The sequence below is a fragment of the Anomaloglossus baeobatrachus genome, chromosome 5 (genome assembly GCF_048569485.1).
Source record: "Anomaloglossus baeobatrachus isolate aAnoBae1 chromosome 5, aAnoBae1.hap1, whole genome shotgun sequence".
Lineage (NCBI taxonomy): Eukaryota > Metazoa > Chordata > Amphibia > Anura > Aromobatidae > Anomaloglossus > Anomaloglossus baeobatrachus.
In genome coordinates, this window is record NC_134357.1 from 82,094,120 (window position 1) to 82,118,753 (window position 24,634).

General features: G+C 43.6%; 1 protein-coding gene across 4 annotated transcripts in view; it reads right to left on the minus strand.

Annotated features, from left to right (window-relative positions):
* Nucleotides 1-17,695: 17,695 nt before the first annotated feature.
* Nucleotides 17,696-24,634, minus strand: part of WDR11 (WD repeat domain 11) — a 228,644-nt gene continuing 221,705 nt past the window's right edge. For all 4 annotated transcript variants that reach the window (XM_075348649.1, XM_075348648.1, XM_075348647.1 and 1 more), the window contains exons 28-29: nt 23,181-23,263; nt 17,696-20,499 (exon numbers count right to left, since the gene is read on the minus strand). In XM_075348649.1, coding sequence (XP_075204764.1) covers nt 20,348-20,499; nt 23,181-23,263 — 235 coding nt within the window. In that variant the 3' untranslated portion in view covers nt 17,696-20,347. The remainder of the gene's footprint in view (nt 20,500-23,180; nt 23,264-24,634) is intronic.

The window sequence follows — 24,634 nt, forward strand, 5'->3', positions numbered from 1 at the left end:
AAAGAGAGGGATTCATTCAATCCCGTTGGCACCATAGTGTCTAAGGTATATATCCAGAAGCACTCTTTCTGGAGGATGATCTTATCCCAGTTTCCACCACGTGGGGGGGGGTTGATCAAATCAATACCCATTACCTTGAAACTATCCAGGTTGCCATCATGGAAGGCATTGAAATGTCTTGCCACTGGTGTGTCATTCTTCTTGACGATGTCATTCCTGTGTTCTCCTATTCTGCGCCTCAGCTCCCTGATGGTTTTACCCACGTAGAGCCTGCCACATCCGCAGCTCACCCTATACACCACCCCCTTCGATTTGCATGTTATAAGTGACCTCAAGGAATAGATTTTACTGCCCTTTGAGTTTTTAAACTCTTTTCCTTCCTCTACATATTTACAATTGATGCAATCATGGCACTTAAAACAGCCTTTTACACCACTCCTTTCCACTGCTGTAGTCCTCTCTTGAAAATGGCTATGGACTAACCTATCGCCCAGGGATCTCGCCTTTCTAAAGGCGATCGATGGGTGGTCAAATAGATGTTTGTCAATTGTAGGATCCATGTGTAATATGGGTCAGTATTTAGACAGTGTTTTTCTCAAGTCTACTGCACCATTGTTGAAAGTTGTGATGAACCTCAGAGTGTCCGGGGTGGCAGTTTTTTGGTGGTTAGAATTTAGTAAATTACTGCGGTCCAAGCCGCAAGTAGATTGGTACGCCTCCATGATCACCCGCTCAGGGTAGCCTCTCTCTCTCAGACGTCCCATCAGGTCGGCTGATTGTGTTTTAAAGGTGGCGTCATCCGAACAGTTTCTCCGCATTCTCGTAAACTGTCCCTTAGGGATCCCCCTTTTTAGGGGAACAGGATGGGCACTCTCCCATTTGAGCAGGGAGTTGGAGGAGGTGGTCTTTCTATAAGTTGTTGTTCTTAAACGGCCCTCTGGACCTTTTTCAACCAAGATGTCAAGAAACGCCAACTTGTCACCACCCACCTCACTAGTGAAGTGTAGACCAATGTTATTGATGTTCAGTCTGTTCATGAACAAGTTGAAGGCCATCTCTGAGCCCTTCCAGACAACGAAGACGTCGTCAATGTATCTAGCCCATAGGACGACGTCTTCGGTGTCCAACAGGCCCCCAAATACCACCTTCTCCTCCCACCAGCCCAGGAGGAGGTTGGCATACGATGGGGCACAGCACGTCCCCATCGCTGATGGAAGAACCTCCCCCCAAAGGTGAACACATTTTTGGTTAAACAGAAAGTTAGGGCCTTAATCACGAATGTGTTGTGTTGTTCATACTGATTGCCCCTGGTGCTGAGGAAATACTTCACTGCTTCCACCCCCGCATCGTGGGGGATGGACGAGTACAGGGCCTCCACGTCAATACTACACAGTAGCATGCCCTCCTCTAGAAAGATGTCGTCAATTCTACGTAGGAAGTCCGTGGTGTCCCTCAGATACGAATTGAGGGAGAGCACGAAGGGTCTTAGAATCCTGTCTACATAAATACTCAATTTTTCAGTTAGACTGCCAATACCCGACACAATAGGGCGACCTTTCAGAGGGTCATACCCCTTGTGTATCTTTGGTAAAATGTAGAACGTTGCCATTATTGGAAAGGTAGGCAGTAGATAATCAAACTCATTTTTGTCTATGATATTTAGGTCAAGAGCTTCAACCAGCATATTCTTCAATTCATTTTTAAAAATCATGGTTGGGTTTGACCTAAGTTTAGCATAGCAAGCCTCATCATTAAGTATATCAAGACAGATGTTTTTGTAGTCCCTGGAATCCAGTATCACCACGTTGCCCCCCTTATCAGAGGGCTTGATGGTGATACTGGAATCCTTCTCTAGACCCTGTAAGCTGAGCACTTCCATTTTCGACAGGTTATATTGACTCCTACATGTCCTCAGTCACTAAATTGACGAACACGTCTATGACATCGACCTCCGCAGATGTAGGGGGCATTCTCACACTTTTGATTTTAGATCCGTGAATGGACCTTCACCTAATTCATTGGGGTTGGTGTCACTGAGATGGAAAAGTAATCTCACATCCTGTATGAGGTCCTCTGGGATCCCCAATTCTGCTGATGTTTTCTCATTTTGTTTACCAAAAAATTTCTTCCATTTAAGGCGCCTAGCAAACAAATTAAGATCTTTTATAGCTGTAAATTCATCGAAGTCCGTGGTGGGGACAAAGGACAAGCCCTTGTTCAAAACCAATAGTTCGGTATTGTTAAGATGTCTGGATGACAAATTTATCACCTGTGGAGCTCTACCCATTACATGGGATTGATTACACCTTTGCTCCTCAGGTGATATTGGTTGTCTAAAAAACCACCACGGCCTGAATTATGGTTAGCTCCCCTAAAGTTGCCTCTACCCCTTCCTCTGTGTTTCTTGTATTGTTGTTGAGGTTTGAACGGATTATTTCTGGAGTCCGTATCGGAAAGTTCCGCATCAGTGGAGGAAAAGTCTGTCTCACTCTGTCTAATATTCCGGTTATTAGATGGAAAATAGACCTTGTTGTCTTTGAAATCTTGAAGATCCCTAATATAGAATTTATGTTTTCTTTCTTTCAGTTTGTATTGAAATTTCTCAATTACACCTTGCAATACAATTTCTTTGTTGGCAAACTCACTCTCGCCAGAAAATTTGCGTGTTATATCTATGTGTTCCTTTAGGGAATCTTCTAGAGCTGACAGACTTTTCCTCTCTTCCTCTAACAGAAGTTTCATAAGCCTAAGGGAGCTCTCAGTAGCTTCCTTTTCCCATTTGGTTATGAAATCAGGGTTTTTATGGCGATACCCCGGCTGAAGTGTAATCCTAAGATGTCTAGGGACGATTTTATCTTTTAGATAGCTTTCAAGTGATTGGACTTCCCACCAGGATATTATCCTTTCTTTATATACCCTAGTGAGGTCTTTGAAAGCACCACTTAAGGTGGGGGTATACCTTTTCAAAACCAGATTTTTTTCGGAAAACACATCCTTTGCCTCAGAGGCCCACTGCCTAGTATCAATATCAGCGGATAAAAAACCTGCCATAGAACAGCTAGTAATAATGTAATGTAGCAATATACAATAAATTAGGATCCAATTAGAAGAAGGCTAGGTAGCTGGATCAATGGGGCATAGAAATAAATTCAGACATAAAACGTAACTTTTACTGTGTTCATAATAAAACATGAACTTGCGTTCATATAGTGAGTTAAAATCATAGGGTGACATTCATCCAATCACTCATGTAGGCACCCTCAGGGTCAATAAATAAGGGACCCAAATGATATGCGCTACCTTAGTTAGCTTAGAGTGGAAATACGGTTATACCACCTCAAACCACTATACCAGACCAAGATAGTAGTATCATATACACACAGAGCAGTATATATTCTGAACTCCCAGCTCAAGGGAAAAACCGTTCATGTGTGTGTATCAAAAGGGATACTCATAGAGGGAAGACCATATAAAGCAGTAGTCCCTATAGACGGGAATGGTCTTACCACATCCCTAGATGCACGGCGGGCATAATATATGGAGTACCGGTTCCGTAGGGGGGGCTGTCACTCAGCGCTTTAGATCCCAAACCAGCCGGTTATACCATGTCAGGCATGTCTCAGTAGGCTCCCACTCCCAACGTTTCAAAATGGATCATCAGGGGAGTCCAAGTGGGATATAGGTAGCGGACATCAGTATATCAATATCATCCACCGATGCCCGGCTCACTATAAGAGCAATAAACAATAATCAGAAAAGCCCAAAAGGATAGCAATAAACCGCATATCAATCGGTTATAGTAACTCACCGCTCACTGGCGTATCTCCAGTCTCATTCAAAATAGCCGCGCCTCGCACCCGGAAGAGCGTTCCAGATAAAGCCCGGCGCATGCGCGGAATGGCTGGATTTTCGTGACGCATACTCCCAGAACACCCCTTACCGGAAGTTACGCGTCATCAAGGCAACGTCACTGAAGCGACGTGGCCGTCCTCACCCGATGTAGTCACATCTGATTGAGTGGAACGCACGCATATCCATTACCAGGAAGCCACTATGGCGCTTCCATAGCGACGATAACATCATATGTAGCTGCCGCGTTAGTGTTTGTAAATTCCAGGGCATGAAGGAACAAGTCCAAACAAAAAATGCCCATGTATATGGTATATGTCACAGGTCAGGTATATGTAAAAAGTACCGGGCAATGGGTCAGAGGCCATATGGAGGTACATGGGGGAAGGGAGGACAAATATAGCAGGGGGAGTATTATACCAAATAGTCATGGAGAGAGGGAGGCCAATCCCAAGGGGGCGACCATCAGGGTAGCCGCAAGGACAAAGAAGTGGAGACAGGAGAGGATCATCCAAAGGTGGGTTCAGCGGCGATTCTAAAGTGCACACTAAACCGCTGACCCTGCCGGAAAAAGGAGGCCCTACCTAACATGTGGGGGTCGGCACCCTAGCAATCTACACGTCCATGGTGCCCCCACTCGGGCGTCGTCTTTCCCTCCTACTATAGCCCTAAAATCTAAGGTGCTCCTAAGAAGGGTGTGAAAGAGAGGGATTCATTCAATCCCGTTGGCACCATAGTGTCTAAGGTATATATCCAGAAGCACTCTTTCTGGAGGATGATCTTATCCCAGTTTCCACCACGTGGGGGGGGGGGGGGGGTTGATCAAATCAATACCCATTACCTTGAAACTATCCAGGTTGCCATCATGGAAGGCATTGAAATGTCTTGCCACTGGTGTGTCATTCTTCTTGACGATGTCATTCCTGTGTTCTCCTATTCTGCGCCTCAGCTCCCTGATGGTTTTACCCACGTAGAGCCTGCCACATCCGCAGCTCACCCTATACACCACCCCCTTCGATTTGCATGTTATAAGTGACCTCAAGGAATAGATTTTACTGCCCTTTGAGTTTTTAAACTCTTTTCCTTCCTCTACATATTTACAATTGATGCAATCATGGCACTTAAAACAGCCTTTTACACCACTCCTTTCCACTGCTGTAGTCCTCTCTTGAAAATGGCTATGGACTAACCTATCGCCCAGGGATCTCGCCTTTCTAAAGGCGATCGATGGGTGGTCAAATAGATGTTTGTCAATTGTAGGATCCATGTGTAATATGGGCCAGTATTTAGACAGTGTTTTTCTCAAGTCTACTGCACCATTGTTGAAAGTTGTGATGAACCTCAGAGTGTCCGGGGTGGCAGTTTTTTGGTGGTTAGAATTTAGTAAATTACTGCGGTCCAAGCCGCAAGTCCCTTATTTATTGACCCTGAGGGTGCCTACATGAGTGATTGGATGAATGTCACCCTATGATTTTAACTCACTATATGAACGCAAGTTCATGTTTTATTATGAACACAGTAAAAGTTACGTTTTATGTCTGAATTTATTTCTATGCCCCATTGATCCAGCTACCTAGCCTTCTTCTAATTGGATCCTAATTTATTGTATATTGCTACATTACATTATTACTAGCTGTTCTATGGCAGGTTTTTTATCCGCTGATATTGATACTAGGCAGTGGGCCTCTGAGGCAAAGGATGTGTTTTCCGAAAAAAATCTGGTTTTGAAAAGGTATACCCCCACCTTAAGTGGTGCTTTCAAAGACCTCACTAGGGTATATAAAGAAAGGATAATATCCTGGTGGGAAGTCCAATCACTTGAAAGCTATCTAAAAGATAAAATCGTCCCTAGACATCTTAGGATTACACTTCAGCCGGGGTATCGCCATAAAAACCCTGATTTCATAACCAAATGGGAAAAGGAAGCTACTGAGAGCTCCCTTAGGCTTATGAAACTTCTGTTAGAGGAAGAGAGGAAAAGTCTGTCAGCTCTAGAAGATTCCCTAAAGGAACACATAGATATAACACGCAAATTTTCTGGCGAGAGTGAGTTTGCCAACAAAGAAATTGTATTGCAAGGTGTAATTGAGAAATTTCAATACAAACTGAAAGAAAGAAAACATAAATTCTATATTAGGGATCTTCAAGATTTCAAAGACAACAAGGTCTATTTTCCATCTAATAACCGGAATATTAGACAGAGTGAGACAGACTTTTCCTCCACTGATGCGGAACTTTCCGATACGGACTCCAGAAATAATCCGTTCAAACCTCAACAACAATACAAGAAACACAGAGGAAGGGGTAGAGGCAACTTTAGGGGAGCTAACCATAATTCAGGCCGTGGTGGTTTTTTAGACAACCAATATCACCTGAGGAGCAAAGGTGTAATCAATCCCATGTAATGGGTAGAGCTCCACAGGTGATAAATTTGTCATCCAGACATCTTAACAATACCGAACTATTGGTTTTGAACAAGGGCTTGTCCTTTGTCCCCACCACGGACTTCGATGAATTTACAGCTATAAAAGATCTTAATTTGTTTGCTAGGCGCCTTAAATGGAAGAAATTTTTTGGTAAACAAAATGAGAAAACATCAGCAGAATTGGGGATCCCAGAGGACCTCATACAGGATGTGAGATTACTTTTCCATCTCAGTGACACCAACCCCAATGAATTAGGTGAAGGTCCATTCACGGATCTAAAAAACAAAAGTGTGAGAATGCCCCCTACATCTGCGGAGGTCGATGTCATAGACGTGTTCGTCAATTTAGTGACTGAGGACATAAGAAATAGTACAAGAACACGTAGGAGTCAATATAACCTGTCGAAAATGGAAGTGCTCAGCTTACAGGGTCTAGAGAAGGATTCCAGTATCACCATCAAGCCCTCTGATAAGGGGGGCAACGTGGTGATACTGGATTCCAGGGACTACAAAAACATCTGTCTTGATATACTTAATGATGAGGCTTGCTATGCTAAACTTAGGTCAAACCCAACCATGATTTTTAAAAATGAATTGAAGAATATGCTGGTTGAAGCTCTTGACCTAAATATCATAGACAAAAATGAGTTTGATTATCTACTGCCTACCTTTCCAATAATGGCAACGTTCTACATTTTACCAAAGATACACAAGGGGTATGACCCTCTGAAAGGTCGCCCTATTGTGTCGGGTATTGGCAGTCTAACTGAAAAATTGAGTATTTATGTAGACAGGATTCTAAGACCCTTCGTGCTCTCCCTCAATTCGTATCTGAGGGACACCACGGACTTCCTACGTAGAATTGACGACATCTTTCTAGAGGAGGGCATGCTACTGTGTAGTATTGACGTGGAGGCCCTGTACTCGTCCATCCCCCACGATGCGGGGGTGGAAGCAGTGAAGTATTTCCTCAGCACCAGGGGCAATCAGTATGAACAACACAACACATTCGTGATTAAGGCCCTAACTTTCTGTTTAACCAAAAATGTGTTCACCTTTGGGGGGAGGTTCTTCCATCAGCTCAGGGGGACAGCGATGGGGACGTGCTGTGCCCCATCGTATGCCAACCTCCTCCTGGGCTGGTGGGAGGAGAAGGTGGTATTTGGGGGCCTGTTGGACACCGAAGACGTCGTCCTATGGGCTAGATACATTGACGACGTCTTCGTTGTCTGGAAGGGCTCAGAGATGGCCTTCAACTTGTTCATGAACAGACTGAACATCAATAACATTGGTCTACACTTCACTAGTGAGGTGGGTGGTGACAAGTTGGCGTTTCTTGACGTCTTGGTTGAAAAACGTCCAGAGGGCCGTTTAAGAACAACAACTTATAGAAAGACCACCTCCTCCAACTCCCTGCTCAAATGGGAGAGTGCCCATCCTGTTCCCCTAAAAAGGGGGATCCCTAAGGGACAGTTTACGAGAATGCGGAGAAACTGTTCGGATGACGCCACCTTTAAAACACAATCAGCCGACCTGATGGGACGTCTGAGAGAGAGAGGCTACCCTGAGCGGGTGATCATGGAGGCGTACCAATCTACTTGCGGCTTGGACCGCAGTAATTTACTAAATTCTAACCACCAAAAAACTGCCACCCCGGACACTCTGAGGTTCATCACAACTTTCAACAATGGTGCAGTAGACTTGAGAAAAACACTGTCTAAATACTGGCCCATATTACACATGGATCCTACAATTGACAAACATCTATTTGACCACCCATCGATCGCCTTTAGAAAGGCGAGATCCCTGGGCGATAGGTTAGTCCATAGCCATTTTCAAGAGAGGACTACAGCAGTGGAAAGGAGTGGTGTAAAAGGCTGTTTTAAGTGCCATGATTGCATCAATTGTAAATATGTAGAGGAAGGAAAAGAGTTTAAAAACTCAAAGGGCAGTAAAATCTATTCCTTGAGGTCACTTATAACATGCAAATCGAAGGGGGTGGTGTATAGGGTGAGCTGCGGATGTGGCAGGCTCTACGTGGGTAAAACCATCAGGGAGCTGAGGCGCAGAATAGGAGAACACAGGAATGACATCGTCAAGAAGAATGACACACCAGTGGCAAGACATTTCAATGCCTTCCATGATGGCAACCTGGATAGTTTCAAGGTAATGGGTATTGATTTGATCAACCCCCCCCCCACGTGGTGGAAACTGGGATAAGATCATCCTCCAGAAAGAGTGCTTCTGGATATATACCTTAGACACTATGGTGCCAACGGGATTGAATGAATCCCTCTCTTTCACCCCCTTCTTAGGAGCACCTTAGATTTTAGGGCTATAGTAGGAGGGAAAGACGACGCCCGAGTGGGGGCACCATGGACGTGTAGATTGCTAGGGTACCGACCCCCACATGTTAGGTAGGGCCTCCTTTTTCCGGCAGGGTCAGCGGTTTAGTGTGCACTTTAGAATCGCCGCTGAACCCACCTTTGGATGATCCTTTCCTGTCTCCACTTCTTTGTCCTTGCGGCTACCCTGATGGTCGCCCCCTTGGGATTGGCCTCCCTCTCTCCATGACTATTTGGTATAATACTCCCCCTGCTATATTTGTCCTCCCTTCCCCCATGTACCTCCATATGGCCTCTGACCCATTGCCCGGTACTTTTTACATATACCTGACCTGTGACATATACCATATACATGGGCATTTTTTGTTTGGACTTGTTCCTTCATGCCCTGGAATTTACAAACACTAACGCGGCAGCTACATATGATGTTATCGTTGCTATGGAAGCGCCATAGTGGCTTCCTGGTAATGGATATGCGTGCGTTCCACTCAACCGGATGTGACTACATCGGGTGAGGACGGCCACGTCGCTTCAGTGACGTTGCCTTGATGACGCGTAATTTCCGGTAAGGGGTGTTCTGGGAGTATGCGTCACGAAAATCCAGCCATTCCGCGCATGCGCCGGGCTTTATCTGGAACGCTCTTCCGGGTGCGAGGCGCGGCTATTTTGAATGAGACTGGAGATACGCCAGTGAGCGGTGAGTTACTATAACCGATTGATATGCGGTTTATTGCTATCCTTTTGGGCTTTTCTGATTATTGTTTATTGCTCTTATAGTGAGCCGGGCATCGGTGGATGATATTGATATACTGATATCCGCTACCTATATCCCACTTGGACTCCCCTGATGATCCATTTTGAAACGTTGGGAGTGGGAGCCTACTGAGACATGCCTGACATGGTATAACCGGCTGGTTTGGGATCTAAAGCGCTGAGTGACAGCCCCCCCTACGGAACCGGTACTCCATATATTATGCCCGCCGTGCATCTAGGGATGTGGTAAGACCATTCCCGTCTATAGGGACTACTGCTTTATATGGTCTTCCCTCTATGAGTATCCCTTTTGATACACACACATGAACGGTTTTTCCCTTGAGCTGGGAGTTCAGAATATATACTGCTCTGTGTGTATATGATACTACTATCTTGGTCTGGTATAGTGGTTTGAGGTGGTATAGCCGTATTTCCACTCTAAGCTAACTAAGGTAGCGCATATCATTTGGGTCCCTTATTTATTGACCCTGAGGGTGCCTACATGAGTGATTGGATGAATGCCACCCTATGATTTTAACTCACTATATGAACGCAAGTTCATGTTTTATTATGAACACAGTAAAAGTTACGTTTTATGTCTGAATTTATTTCTATGCCCCATTGATCCAGCTACCTAGCCTTCTTCTAATTGGATCCTAATTTATTGTATATTGCTACATTACATGATATCGTTGTGTGTAAAGCAGCCTTAAGGGTAAGTTCACACAGTGCGTTTTTCGGGTGCGTTTGTGCTCAGAAAACTGCATGACTTTGCTTCCCCAGCAAAGTCTATGAGTTTTCATTTTTGCTGTCTGCACACAGCGTCTTTTTTCAGCTGCGTTTTTGTGGTGACCACAAAAGCGCAGCATGTCAATTATTCCCGCGTTTTTCATCCATTGAGTGCAATGGGATGTTGAAAGACGCAATGATAAACGCAAATTGTTATAGCTGCGTTTCGGTGCGTTTTGTTGCGTTTCTAAGGCCAGAAACGCAGCTATAAGCGCAGGAGGTGGGCAGTATACAGTGACGTGAGAGGAAGAGGAGGAAACCCTACCAGCATTCCTAGTGTTAAAAAGGTAAACAAGGAAGACGACAGAAGACAAAACAGCGAACAGCCTACAATGAAGATGGAGACCAGTTTTAAAAAAGCCATCGATGTTCCGAAGCTAATTCAACTTGTAAGTATATATATCCAGCTCCAAGCTTCCCTCCCCGCCGCCATGTCCGCTCCCATCCAGCTCCAAGCTTCCCTCCCCGCCGCCATGTCCGCTGCCATCCAGCTCCAAGCTTCCCTCCCCGCCGCCATGTCCGCTCCCATCCAGCTCCAAGCTTCCCTCCCCGCTGCCATGTCCGCTCCCATCCAGCTCCAAGCTTCCCTCCCCGCCGCCATGTCCGCTCCCATCCAGCTCCAAGCTTCCCTCCCCGCCGCCATGTCCGCTCCCATCCAGCTCCAAGCTTCCCTCCCCGCCGCCATGTCCGCTCCCATCCAGCTCCAAGCTTCCCTCCCCGCCGCCATGTCCGCTCCCATCCAGCTCCAAGCTTCCCTCCCCGCCGTCATGACTAAGGACACTTTTTGGTTTTACTCACAGCCTGTCCGAAACGCGTAAAGTTTCTCCTGCTTCCTATTTTGTACAACGTGTTCCCAGACCTTGTTTTAACTGGATTTCAATAAAAGTTTTTTTATATATATTTTTCATATAAGTGCTGAGCCCACTTTTTTCCTTTCATCCTCTGCTATACATACCGGTATGGACTGACCGGCAGGACTCGTGCACTCTGGAGGAAAGCATGGACTCTGATGACAGGTGAGCTGGATATTCCTTTTCTTTATGATTTTATTGAGACAGGATGCCCACAAGTGAACCCAAACTGTAAAGTTCTGGGTCGGTGCACAGATCCCGAGCACTGACTTCTCAGAGAAATCCTTGTTACAGTTCGGGTTCGGTCACCCGGATAAGAATAAAAAAAAAGAAAAAGAAAACAGGAATCTAAATGGGGATTAAAGAAGTACAATTCTACTTACCGAGTTTCTTCGCGGCTGCCACACTGCTTAAATGTCTCTATCTGGGTTAAAAACCTACATGTCTGGGCAGAAAGATTTTTCTCACGTTATATTTTATGGTCATTTATGAAAGTCAAAGGTGGGGAAAAATAGAAATATAGAGGCGTCGAAATCTTGCCAAAAAGAGTAAGCATTGTTTTAATTTTTATTTCATAAAAATAGTACACATGAAAGTAAGAAACTGAAATATGTCTCGAGTGAAATCTGCTCCCCCAGGACTATTTAATCTCAAATTGCGGGTAAAATCTCTATTCAGTGACCACACATGACAGTGCTCAAAGTCCTATGGAGATGGGAGAGGAAGCGCTAGAGGCAGATACATATTCTGCTGAAAGTTCTGAAACAATTGCACTTTAAACTGCCATGTTCTCAGTTCACATGCTGAACCAGTAGATGGCAGTATTTTATGCTCAGATGGTTTATGTAGTGCTAAGAAATTTGAAAGGGAATCAATCACCAGGTTTTTGTTAATTAATGAGAGCTGCATGATGTAGGGACACAGAGCCTGATCCAGGGATGTGTCACTAGTGAACTGGGCTGTTTTCCTTTTCAATAAAATCAAGATCTTTTATTCAGCACTAGAGGACTAGGTATCCTGTCCCTCCTAGTCCAACTATGTCTTCACCACTGATTAGCAGTTTTCTGCCAATATACAGTGTACACAGACCGTTGCCAATCAGTGGTGTGGTTGAAGTAATACATATCTCTAAAGACATGCAACGGAGAAACCTGTTAGGCTATGTGCCCACGTTGCTGTTTTATGTGCTTCTTTTCTGCACATAAAAAAGCATGTTTTGGCAGGAAAAATGCAGCAGAAAAAAAGTGCATTTTTATTGCGTTTGTGTGATTTTTCCACTTGCGTTTTTTTCTTGCTTCTTTTTTTTTTCTTCTTTATAGTTATGGAGATAGCGGGGGTTCAGGCGTTGTACCCCTGCAATTGCCACCGGGTCTCAGGCTGATATTATAGTTGGGATATGGCTCTCACTGCCTGGAACGGTAGTTTAACCCCTAAATGCTGTGATCAGTGCGATTGCAGGGAGAGGAATCGCTTACTGCTCCCTGGCGATCAGGTCCCTGTAAAGCGATCACCGGGACCTGATCGCTGCCATAGTAACCCTAGGTCGTCACCATGATAACCCCGGGTTACTGAGCTACGGAGACCCTCACACACCATGCTGTATGTATGCTGTGTGAGGCGAAATGCTGCGCTATAAACAACTGTAATGATAAAGCACTGCAGGGGATTATAGAAACGCAGCAAAAAAACAAACAAAACGCAGAAACAATTGACATGCTGCTTTTTTCAGCAACAAAACCTGCAAGCAAAAATGAAGCAGCGTGTGCACAGCAAGTAACGATTCTCAGTTTGCTGGAATGCTTTTCCTTGCTTTTATTGATTAAAATAAGAAAGGAAAAATGCATAAAAAAACAAAAAAAAACCTGTGTGAACATAGCCTTATACTATCACAACTGCTGCACTAAGTAAGCTAAGTGACACATCGCAGCGGATTTTGCTAGTTATTACCACCCCTGTCTGTCTGCCTGCCTGTCCTTCCTCCCCCTGTAATAACAGGCAGGTAGAGGCAGGACAGGCAGGCAGACAGAGGTGGGAAGAACTATAAAAACCTGACCCACCAATTAGATATTCCGTTGCACCTCTCATTAAATAACAGTGTGTTTCACAAACTTTACTTGCCTGTATTTCAGAAAGTATACATCCGATATCACAACTACAAGTATGTATAGAATCAGCATGATAGCACCAGTATAGCACTGGCTTTAGGTTATATAGGAAAATCCTGGTGGATGGCCCTCTTTAAATCTCACAAAACAAAAAAAAACAAAACACAAAAAACATTCAACGTAGCTATTTCATATCTTTATTAAATTATTCAAAGACACAAAGATTTGATAAGGAGTTGATAGAAATCCCAGGACACCTCCTGACAGCCTTCACGTAGCAGGCAGTATTCCATGCAGATGACTGACCCCATGGTAGTCATTTCTCTGTGATAATAAACACCTAGATATTCTTATTTTCAGGTGATATCCCCAGAGAAGGATTGGTGATGGGATTATTTCAAGGTGAGGTCCACCCTACATAGTATCTTTGGAAAAAGTAATCAGGTAATGTTCCCCCGGCATTTGTTTAAATGAAACCATAGCGGATCCTCAAAAAAATCTATTTTGTAAATAACCCCAAGAGACTTTCCACGGAGCAGAGACGCCGTGCGCTGGGACAGCAGAAGTAATGACATGCCACCGGAGCAATGGCTGCTGAATGACAAGACATTATTTCCACCTCCCCTCATACATATAAACATCTCAGAGTATGTGCACGTTTTGCAATATATTTATTAAATTAAAAGAGCAAACTTGTAATTAGTCTAGCTTAAAAAATATATACTTTTATGTTTATACAGCTCCTTTACAAGGTTATGGGATACATACTGACTATGTTTTTATGTTTGATCATAATATACAGTTTTTTTACGAGCCTTTATACCCCAAAACGCAATAAAGGAATTATGTAACAAGCTGAATTTATACTGACTATGATGAGCAAGTGTTCCTAGAAACGCCAATTTCCTGATAATCATGCAGTGTGAACAGGCGCCAATCACCCAATGGATGAGCAAAACACTAAGGGTACCGTCACACTTTAGCGACGCTCCAGCGATCCCACCAGCGATCTGACCTGGTCAGGATCGCTGGTGCGTCGCTACATGGTCGCTGGTGAGCTGTCAATCAGGCAGATCTCACCAGCGACCAGTGACCAGCCACCAGCGACGTGTGGAAGCGATGCTGCGCTTGGTAACTAAGGTAATTATCGGGTAACCAGGCGCTTGGTTACCCGATATTTACCTTGGTTATCAGCACACACCGCTTAGCGCTGGCTCCCTGCACTCGTAGCCAGAGTACACATCGGGTTGATAAGCAAACCGCTTTGCTTATTTACCCGATGTGTACTCCGGCTACGTGTGCAGGGAGCCGGCACTGGCAGCGTGAGAGCGGCAGACGCTAGTAACCAAGGTAAATATCGGGTAACCAAGCAAAGCACTTCGCTTGGTTACCCGATGTTTACCTTGGTTACAGCTTACCGCAGGCTGCCAGACGCCGGCTCCTGCTCCCTGCACATTCAGTTGTTGCTCTCTTGCTGTCAAACACAGCGATGTGTCCTTCACAGCGGGAGAGCAACGTACGTCCAAAAAATGAACCAGCACTGTGTGTAACGAGCAGCGATTTCACAGCAGGGGCCAGATCGCTGCTCAATGTCACACACAGCGAGATCGCTCATGAGGTCACTGGTGCGTCACAAAAACCGTGACTCAGCAGCAATCTCGCTATGTGAGAAGTACCCTTAATTCTTTGAGTAACAATCATTATTCTATGCAGCCCATTGTCCTGTGTAATCAGGTGATGCCGAGAACAATTGTAGCCTATACGCTCTGAATAATCTATTACTTATTTTTTTGTGTACATAGGAATTGTGTTCTGCCAGTCTATGGCTATGTTTTTATCACTTTTTTTAGTGGTTTTGTAACAAAATTGCATGCAAATCCTTATGCCACCAAAGTCAATGAGAATCCTGAAGTGTTGTGCACATGTTGCTTTTTTTCATTTGCAGATTTCCAGCAGAAAATAATATGCAGTGTGTCAGTTCTTTCTGCATTTTTCCACCCCAAATGCATGAAGAACACATGCAAGAAAAGCATCAAAACTGCGGCAAAATGCAGTTTTTCCTGCCAAGAGATTTGGTGCAAAAATTTCTGCAGCCAAAGGCTATGTGCCCACTGGACGCTGTACCCGCGGATTTTGCCGCGGAAAACCTGCGGATTTATCTGGATTTTCTAGATAAATCTGCAGGTTTAAGCAAGTACAGGCACTCCCCATGTTATCCTATGGGACATGGGGAGTGTCTGTGTGCATGCTGCGGTATGTGCGGCTGCGGATGTCCCGCAGCCACACGTAACTGCATGTCAATTATTCCTGCGGAAATCCTGGCCCTCCACTATGGAGGTAGTGGCTGGGACTTCCGCAGGTAAGTCGCATGAATGTCCGCAGATATTTGGCTGCAATACCGAAGCTATGTAAAGCTGCGGATTCCAGGGAGCTGCTGCGGGAAACCTGTGGACGTACCTGCGGATATATCCGCAGGTGCAAGCTCCTGTGGGCACATAGCCAAATACTCAGCGTGCGCACACAGCCTATCAGGCTACAAAACAAGTGGCTGATCTGTGGTCATTTAACATAAATTGGGTGCTGTAAACTGGCACTTACTAATAAATCGGTTTCACCTTAGGGTATACTTGTTTAGTATGTGCCTGAGTTTTGGCAAGAAAAATACTGAGTAAAATCTGCATACTTTTTGTGTCTAAATACATATCTGCAACCAGAAAAAATGCAAGACCTGTCCATTAATATTGACAACGGACAAGATAAAGATTCCCAGATCACATCAGGACTACAAGATCCCAGGTACGTTCAGCTGCACCACAACCAATGTGGTGTACTTAATTATATGTACCAAATGTCCAACTGGGGGTCTGTATGTAGGGGAGACAGGACAACAGCTCAGGACAAGGATGAATTCTCACCGCCACACAATTAGAGAAAAAAGGATGGATCTACCTGTGGCCAAACATTTTTGTAACCCAGACCACAGCATCATGGACATGAAATTGCTGGTATTGAAAGGAAACTTCAAGTCCCAGAGAGACAGGAGACTCTGGGAGTACAAACTTATGATGACCTTTGACACATTCAGAGAAGGAATGAATGTGTCTCATGGATTCATGTCTTTTTACATCAGTTAAAAGATGTGCTCCTCTGACCATCCGAGCGCGTCACAGCCCGGACCAGACCCTTATCAAAGGACAATAAAACTTTCACACTGAACTGCAGCAGTATTTATGGCTAGAACAGCTTGTCCCCCTGCCATAGAGATAGTTCTGTTTCATATAACTTGTTCTTTTTTTTTTTTTTTTTTTTTTTTTTTTTTTACTGCACTATTCTAAGTCCTGTTGTGTATAAATACGTGACTCTTCAGATTTTGTGTTATACCATGCCTGATGAAGAGACCTGAGTAGTCTCGAAAGCTTGCAATTATTACCATCTTTTCAGTTAGCCATTAAAAGGTATCAACCACTGAGGACTCTGTTCTTTTAAACAATTTTTTTATCTCTACTGGCTAACACGGTACAAAGATATATTTTACTTGTACTTTTTGTGTGTGATTTTGATTCATAATTTCCCCCGATTATTTCAATAGGTGAGAACACCATACAAACACTGAAAAATTGAGACAGCAGATTTGAAAAGGAAAAAAAAACACTTTGAAGGTTCAAATCTGCAAGGAAAAAAATAGGCAGCATGTGCATGACATTTCACAAATCCCTTTCACTATGCTAGTACTGCGTTTCTTTGCATGGTAAAAATGCAACATGTAAAGGCTATGTGCGCACAGTGCGTTTTTCGCGGCGTTTTTGCGCGTTTTTCGGGTGCGTTTTTGGCCTTAAAACTGCAGGACTTTGCTTCCCCAGCAAAGTCTATGAGTTTTCATTTTTGCTGTCCGCACACCTCTGTTTTTTTTACCTGCGTTTTTTAGTTAAAAAAAAAAAATGGACATGTCGGTTCTTTCCTGCGTTTTTCTGCGTTTTCCGCCCATGCAATGCATTTGAAAAATGCAGCAAAACGCAGAGATCAAAAACGCAGCAAAACGCAGCCAAAAACGCACCAAATCGCGGCAAAAACGCATGCGTTTTTTCGACGCAGGTGCGTTTTTGTGCATTTTTAGCGGCCAAAAACGCACAAAAACGCAGCGTCAAAAAGACGCAGTGTGCGCACATAGCCTAACAGTCCCATGGATGGAGATCTGAAGCCTCCTATTTCCATGTGTGAACAACCCCATGGGTGGAGATCTGAAGCCTCCTATTTCCATGTCTCCAGCTTTAGTTCACTCAATTTGGGGGCTGATTTGTACCTTACTGCAGGCAGCAATCTAGTTGTTGTCCTGAACCCTCCAGCCTCCCCCTTTTTGTTCCACCTATGTTAATGCAAAACCCACCTGTAAAGACTGGATAGCAGACCCCAAAAATAAGCAATATAATAAAATCCAGGAATAGCCCAGGCTTAGGGTGCCTAAGTATGATAATATGTGAGCAGCTCTATACACATCCCACTTCTCTCACTATTGTAGATGTATTCAACCATGTCCCTTGTGTGGATCTTCCCATTACATCCACTAACAAGATACTGGTGTTACGGCAGGACGACATCACTTTATTAGGAACACCCAGTGATAAGGAGTCATAGTCACATAACTATACAGATGACCAATACAGTACAAAAATACAGATCTGAAGGAAATTTCACATAATATACACATGGTTATGGTATAAATCTATCACATTAGTAGCGAGGGAATCAATCCATGCAGAGAGCTCAGGTTGCAAATAAGTGAACTCCAGTTAGTTTTCATAAAAAGTGACGAGATCCGCACACAGGGCAGAATTGTCGGCTCGTTCCAATACTATAATGTCTGATGTGGCCACACCAAGGTTGGCTGTGCACCGGACCCACCGGACTTATTGTAGTTTTTACTTACTTTAAGTCTTTCTCTGCTACACAAATATTTTTGGGCACCAGGGACAACAAATATTTATAGGCTATATCCACCTCCACAATTATTTGGTATTGCCTAATGCATTGATCATGACACAACTTTGCAAATTGTCTACAGCTACTGTGTAGACCGATGCACCTCCATGGTAACAGACTACATACAATCCTTGTGTAGTCAGATTCTGCATCCTGTGTAGTCACATTCTGCATCATGTGGAGTCACATTCTGCATCCTGCGGAGTCACATTCTGCATCCTGCGGAGTCACATTCTGCTGCATCCTGTGTAGTCACATTCTGCATCCTGCGGAGTCACATTCTGCATCCCGTGGAGTCACATTCTGCATCCCGTGGAGTCACATTCTGCATCCCGTGTAGTCACATTCTGCATCCTGTGTAGTCACATTCTGCATCCCGTGCAGTCACATTCTGCATCCCGTGCAGTCACATTCTGCATCCTGTGCAGTCACATTCTGCATCCTGTGCAGTCACATTCTGCATCCTGTGGAGTCACATTCTGCATCCTGTGGAGTCACATTCTGCATCCTGTGGAGTCACATTCTGCATCCCGTGTAGTCACATTCTGCATCCCGTGTAGTCACATTCTGCATCCCGTGTAGTCACATTCTGCATCCTGTGCAGTCACATTCTGCATCCTGTGCAGTCACATTCTGCATCCTGTGGAGTCACATTCTGCATCCTGTGTAGTCACATTCTGCATCCTGTGTAGTCACATTCTGCATCCTGTGGAGTCACATTCTGCATCCCGTGGAGTCACATTCTGCATCCCGTGGAGTCACATTCTGCATCCCGTGGAGTCACATTCTGCATCCTGTGTAGTCACATTCTGCATCCCGTGGAGTCAGATTTTGCATCCTGTGGAGTCACATTCTGCATCCTGTGTAGTCACATTCTGCATCCTGTGGAGTCACATTCTGCATCTTGTGGAGTAAGATTTTGCATCCTGTGGAGTCACATTCTGCATCCCGTGGAGTCAGATTTTGCATCCCGTGGAGTCACATTCTGCATCCTGTGGAGTCACATTCTGCATCCCGTGGAGTCAGATTTTGCATCCTGTGGAGTCACATTCTGCATCCTGTGGAGTCACATTCTGCATCCTGTGGAGTCACATTCTGCATCCTGTGGAGTCACATTCTGCATCTTGTGGAGTCACATTCTGCATCCCGTGGAGTCACATTCTGCATCCCGTGGAGTCAGATTTTGCATCCTGTGGAGTCACATTCTGCATCCCGTGGAGTCCTCCCCTTCATCTCTTTATTTTTTTCCTAACCTACTGCATGTTAGTAGGAGACATGTGGACAGGAGTATGACTGCAAGATCGGACTACAAGGGCTTTGTTTGCTGTCTGTTATGGAAGCATAAGTCTTGATTAAAAATCATATAGAGTGTTTAATTTCACCTAAAATAAAAGTGGAAGATACAGTATAAAGGCCACATTGTCACCAGTCAGGGAAGAAGCTGTACATTGTATCCTGCCTCGAATATTTGCAGATTTTTTTTTTTTACTGTGGATACATAGAACTGTATATAAACATCCTTGTACCACACAGTAAGGTCATCAGAATTAGACTTTTGTATTAAAATCATCATAAACCTTTATAATTATGCTCTGATCCATTAAGATAAATTACATAAATAATACTGTTTTCAAAATGAACAATAACCTATAGTTTCCATTCATCTGTACCTGAAAACAGGGTAACTCGTGAGTACCCAAATGTCATAACTAGTGAAGAGTAAATACTATTTGCGTTCGGATTAATCGTAACGAATCCCAAAGTACTATTCCTGTATTTGTCACAAATGACGAACCTAATGCAAGTCAATGGGGAATTTGAGCATTTTTTCTGGGAAATCGTCAAGAAACATTCTCGGGTTCCCCATTGACTTGCATTAGTTTTGTTATTCATGACGATTACTAGGATTTGTTACGAATAATCCGAACCCAAATACTGTAGTTACTATTGCTCATCAATCCCTATAACTTAACTAGGCTGCCTATACTAATTTAAGAAATAGTAAAAGCCATGTATTTTCCTTCTCTCCCTTATAGACCTTGTTGCGATCTGTACAGGATGGAGGTGATACCGGAATGTCATTGTCAGGTCCTGTCATTAATCTGACTGCTCGGAGAAGCTCCATATCCACTGTTGCAGTAAAGTGAATCACAGAGGTTGTAAAAGTGTTGTGTGCAATGATTTGCTGCAGTTAATCGGAGCCTCCTTCCATGTTTTCTTCATCCTTTCCGTTTTCAGTACATGACCAATGGTTCATTTCTTATCTTCAGATTTGTTGCTCTGTAGTTCAGACACCAGCTCTGCCCCAGCATCTCCGGCCTTCAGGGCAAAGCGCAGCGCTCCTTGGGTGAAACCTATAGATCGGAGGGTGCGTGCGTAATCTGCAAACACTGCAGAGATCAGTTTATGTGAGATGGGGTTAAGGAAAACCTAATAATAAATGATAAAGGACCTGCTGCATAGTGACCAAGCTGTCTCAATCTCCAAATTTTCGATGTAATTTATGACATCCAAACACTGACCAGTCTTGCTAATCTCCAAACTTCCCAATCTATCCTGAATGCAGCAGTCAGGCAGGCTCATATTTATGTCCAGCCTCTACACCGATGCCCCCACTCTGTACCAGCCATTACACTGGTTACCAATCCGAAGCAGAATACAATATAAACTTATAACAAGCAGACACAGCATACCAACCTACAGCTACTTCCTCTCTGCTTATCACCCTACCAGAGCTCTCCTTTCTGCTAATAATTTAAGACTAACATCATAAATAATATGAACTTCCCACTCTCATCTTCAAGACTTTTCTCATGCTGCATCAGTTCTCTGAAAGTCACTACCCCAAACACTCCACAGTTTTTCACGTGCCCTACAAACACATCCCTTTAGGTAAATCTAATCACATCACCACACTAATCTAATGTTCTCACTTCTCCCGCACTACATTTTCACACTCGGTAAAATAAAGATCTATTCACACTAGTGTCATGTGTCAGGTTCTTACAGAGGAATGACAGCTGCGTTAGATTAGTTTTGAGACCAATCCAATGGATGTCACAGAATTAGGCTCTGGTTGTAACTGCATTTTGCAAATCTGTGTTTCTGTTCTATCCTAGCAACAAAAAAAAAAAAAAATTATGTAGAGGGTGGATCTGGCATATAACAAATGCAAATGGCACCAGCAAGACCACATTCCTCATTCTATTGTGAAAAAACAACAAAACAGACGAACCCCATTATAGTCCATAGAGTCCCTCTGGTGCAGTTTGCATCTGTTAAAGGGAACCTGTCAGGAGAAATATGCACCCAGGACCACGAGCAGTTCTGGGTGTACATTGCTAATCCCTGCCTAACTGGCCCTGTATCTAGTAGCATAGATAAAGGGATTATTAGAAATACTTTCTCTAAAGATCCTTTATGATATGCTAATGAGCACGAGGACTAGTCGCAAGGGCTTTAGTTCCTACACTCATTCCGCCCTCTTAGCATATTAGCACACTAACAGGGGTGTGCTAACATACTATTCAATGCCAGGGTCATCAGTGGCGACGTTTGTATCTGTGTCCGTTGTCACCACTAGAGTTGAGCGAGTACCTAACTATCCGTACTCGCTATACTGTCTAATACTCGCAGAGAGAGGGGGGAAGCCAGCACTGCCTGAGAATAGTATGCAAATATATAATTTTTTTAGTGTAAATTCACAATTATTCCAACTGTACTATAATGCAAATTGAGATTTTAAGCACCATATGCTTGGGCCTGTTCCGCCTTCATTCATGGCTGCGGGGTGGGCACTGTGAGGGCCAATTCTGACATTGTCCCAGTGTGTGCGGCACACAGCTGCACGTGCTGGGACGTGGACTGCCTTTATTCGTAGTTTAGCCTGTCTTTGCAGCATGGGAGCGGTTCTGACATGTATCAGGTATATGTGTGCTTTAATATGGTTCTGCTTTTAATTTAATTAGTTAGCTGTATGGCGCATTGAAAATATAAAATATAGAGATTTGCCTTGACTTTGGCAGGGGAGGCTCAAATTATTGATCATTTGCTAAAAATCTCAATTTGCATTATAGTACAGTTGGAATAATTGTGAATTTACACTAAAAAAATATTTTTTTGCATACCATTCTCAGGCAGTGCTGGCTCCCTCTCTCTCTGTCTAATACTCGCGTATTCATTCCGAATACCATGTGCAATGCAAGTCAATGGGGAAAACTTGCAAAGTAACGAGTAACCCGAATGCTGCACTTTTTGCTACTCGCACGAATAGTGCGGCATTCGGGTCACTCGTTACTTTGTGAGTTTTCCCCATTGACTTGCATTGCACATGCTATTTGGAGCGAATATGCGAGTATTAGACAGTACTCGTTATGAGTATAGTGAGTACGAATAGTTAGGTACTCGCTCAATTGTAGTCTCCGTTTCAGAACGCCGGGCTTAGGCTCAACACGCATGATCAGAAGTCACTGTACTTCCGGTCATGTGCACTATAAAGCCGTGTGTACGCTTCCTGGCTTCAGAGAGGTCTAGTGCGCATGACTGGAAGTGCCAAGACTACTGATCATGCGCAGTGAGCCTAAAGTTGCAGTCATCAATGGTGACTTAAGACACAGGTACGCGCGTCACTGCCGATGACGCTGTGCATTGAATAGTATGTTACCATGCTCCTGTGGGCGTGCTAACATGCTAAGAGGGCGGAGTAAGCGCAAGAACTAACGCCCTTGTGACTAGTCCCTGCACTCATTAGCATATCATAAAGGATCGTTAGAAATACTTTTTCTAAAGATCTCTATATGTTTCCTACTAGATACAGGGACGGTTAGGCAGGGATTAGAAATATTCACCCAGAACTGCTCATGGTTCTGGGTGTATATTGCACCTGACAGGTTCACTTTAAGTAGTAGATCCATCCTATATATGAGTTCAGTTTCTCTGCTTTTAGAATGATAAAAAGCTAATGGCACAGATAATAGAGTCCTTCAGAAAATGTCAGTGTGAACAAAGCCCACCTTAAATCACGATCACCAAAGCCTAAACAAAACATGCACCAACGCATTTCAATACCAAACCACAAATGAAAGGATATTGGTCTCGTCGCTGATTTCAATGGCCGAGTTCTTCAGACAGGCTTCCAAAAACAAGGCTGCTCGGTCAAAACACCTCATGCTGAAAAACAATGGAAACATTCAGAAACTATAAAAAGAGAAGCAATATCCCCAGGAATGCAAACATCGGCCTCAGAGTTAGATAACCTGCAGTTCTCCAGATGCTGTGGAGCAAGCCAAAGTCAGACCGCACTCACCGCCTACATCAACCTTTTATATTCTTCTCCTATAAATACTTCTCACATCCCAATGTGTAACAAATAAATCAAACCCCATGAAAATGGTAATGTTATTTAAACCAGCTAAATTGGATGTGCTGCAGAATTGCCAAACTTTATTAACCTGTTAAGGACACTGCCCATTTTTGCTTTCACATCTGCTATCCCCTTCTACACTTCTTCTTCCAAGAGCCAAAATGTTTATATTTTCCGGCTGACATGGCCGAATTGTGAGCTTTTTATCGCAGGAGGAGTTGTAGTTTGAATGGCACCAATCATACATATAATCTACTGGAAAACTGGAGGAAAAATGCAATTCCACCATGGTTTATGTTTGTTTTCCCCTCCAAGTCAATATGAATAATGCAACATGTAACGTGTATAGATTTTTTTTCTTATTTAAATAATAAAAAGAAAATAAAATCAAAAGATTGTTATAAAATTTAAAAAATAAATAAATAAAAAAACGCTATTGTGCGGGTCAGCATTTTCTGAGAGTCGTAATGTTTTTATTTTTTCGTCGATTGAGCTTTGTGAGGGCTTGGTTTTTTTTGCGCAGTGAACTGACAGTTTTATTGCATTTTATTTTTTACTCCGGAGCAGTGACTTGTTTCGATTGTGTTCATTAATTTAATATTTTGGGAGATTGGACTTTTACACATGTCAATACCAAAATATGTTTCTCTTCTTTATTTCTTTATTATATATATATATATATATATATATATATATATATATATATATATATATATGAAGGGAATTTTGTTTACTTACCGTAAATTCCTTTTCTTCTAGCTCCAATTGGGAGACCCAGACAATTGGGTGTATAGCTACTGCCTCCGGAGGCCACACAAAGCACTACACTTAAAAGTGTAAGGCCCCTCCCCTTCTGCCTATACACCCCCCGTGGGATCACGGGCTCCTCAGTTTTAGTGCAAAAGCAAGAAGGAGGAAAGCCAATAACTGGTTTAAAAACAAATTCGATCCGAAGAAACATCGGAGAACTGAAACCATTCAACATGAACAACATGTGTACCCGAAAAAACAAAAATCCCTAAGAAAACAGGGCGGGTGCTGGGTCTCCCAATTGGAGCTAGAAGAAAAGGAATTTACGGTAAGTAAACAAAATTCCCTTCTTCTTTGTCGCTCCTAATTGGGAGACCCAGACAATTGGGACGTCCAAAAGCAGTCCCTGGGTGGGTAAAATAACACCT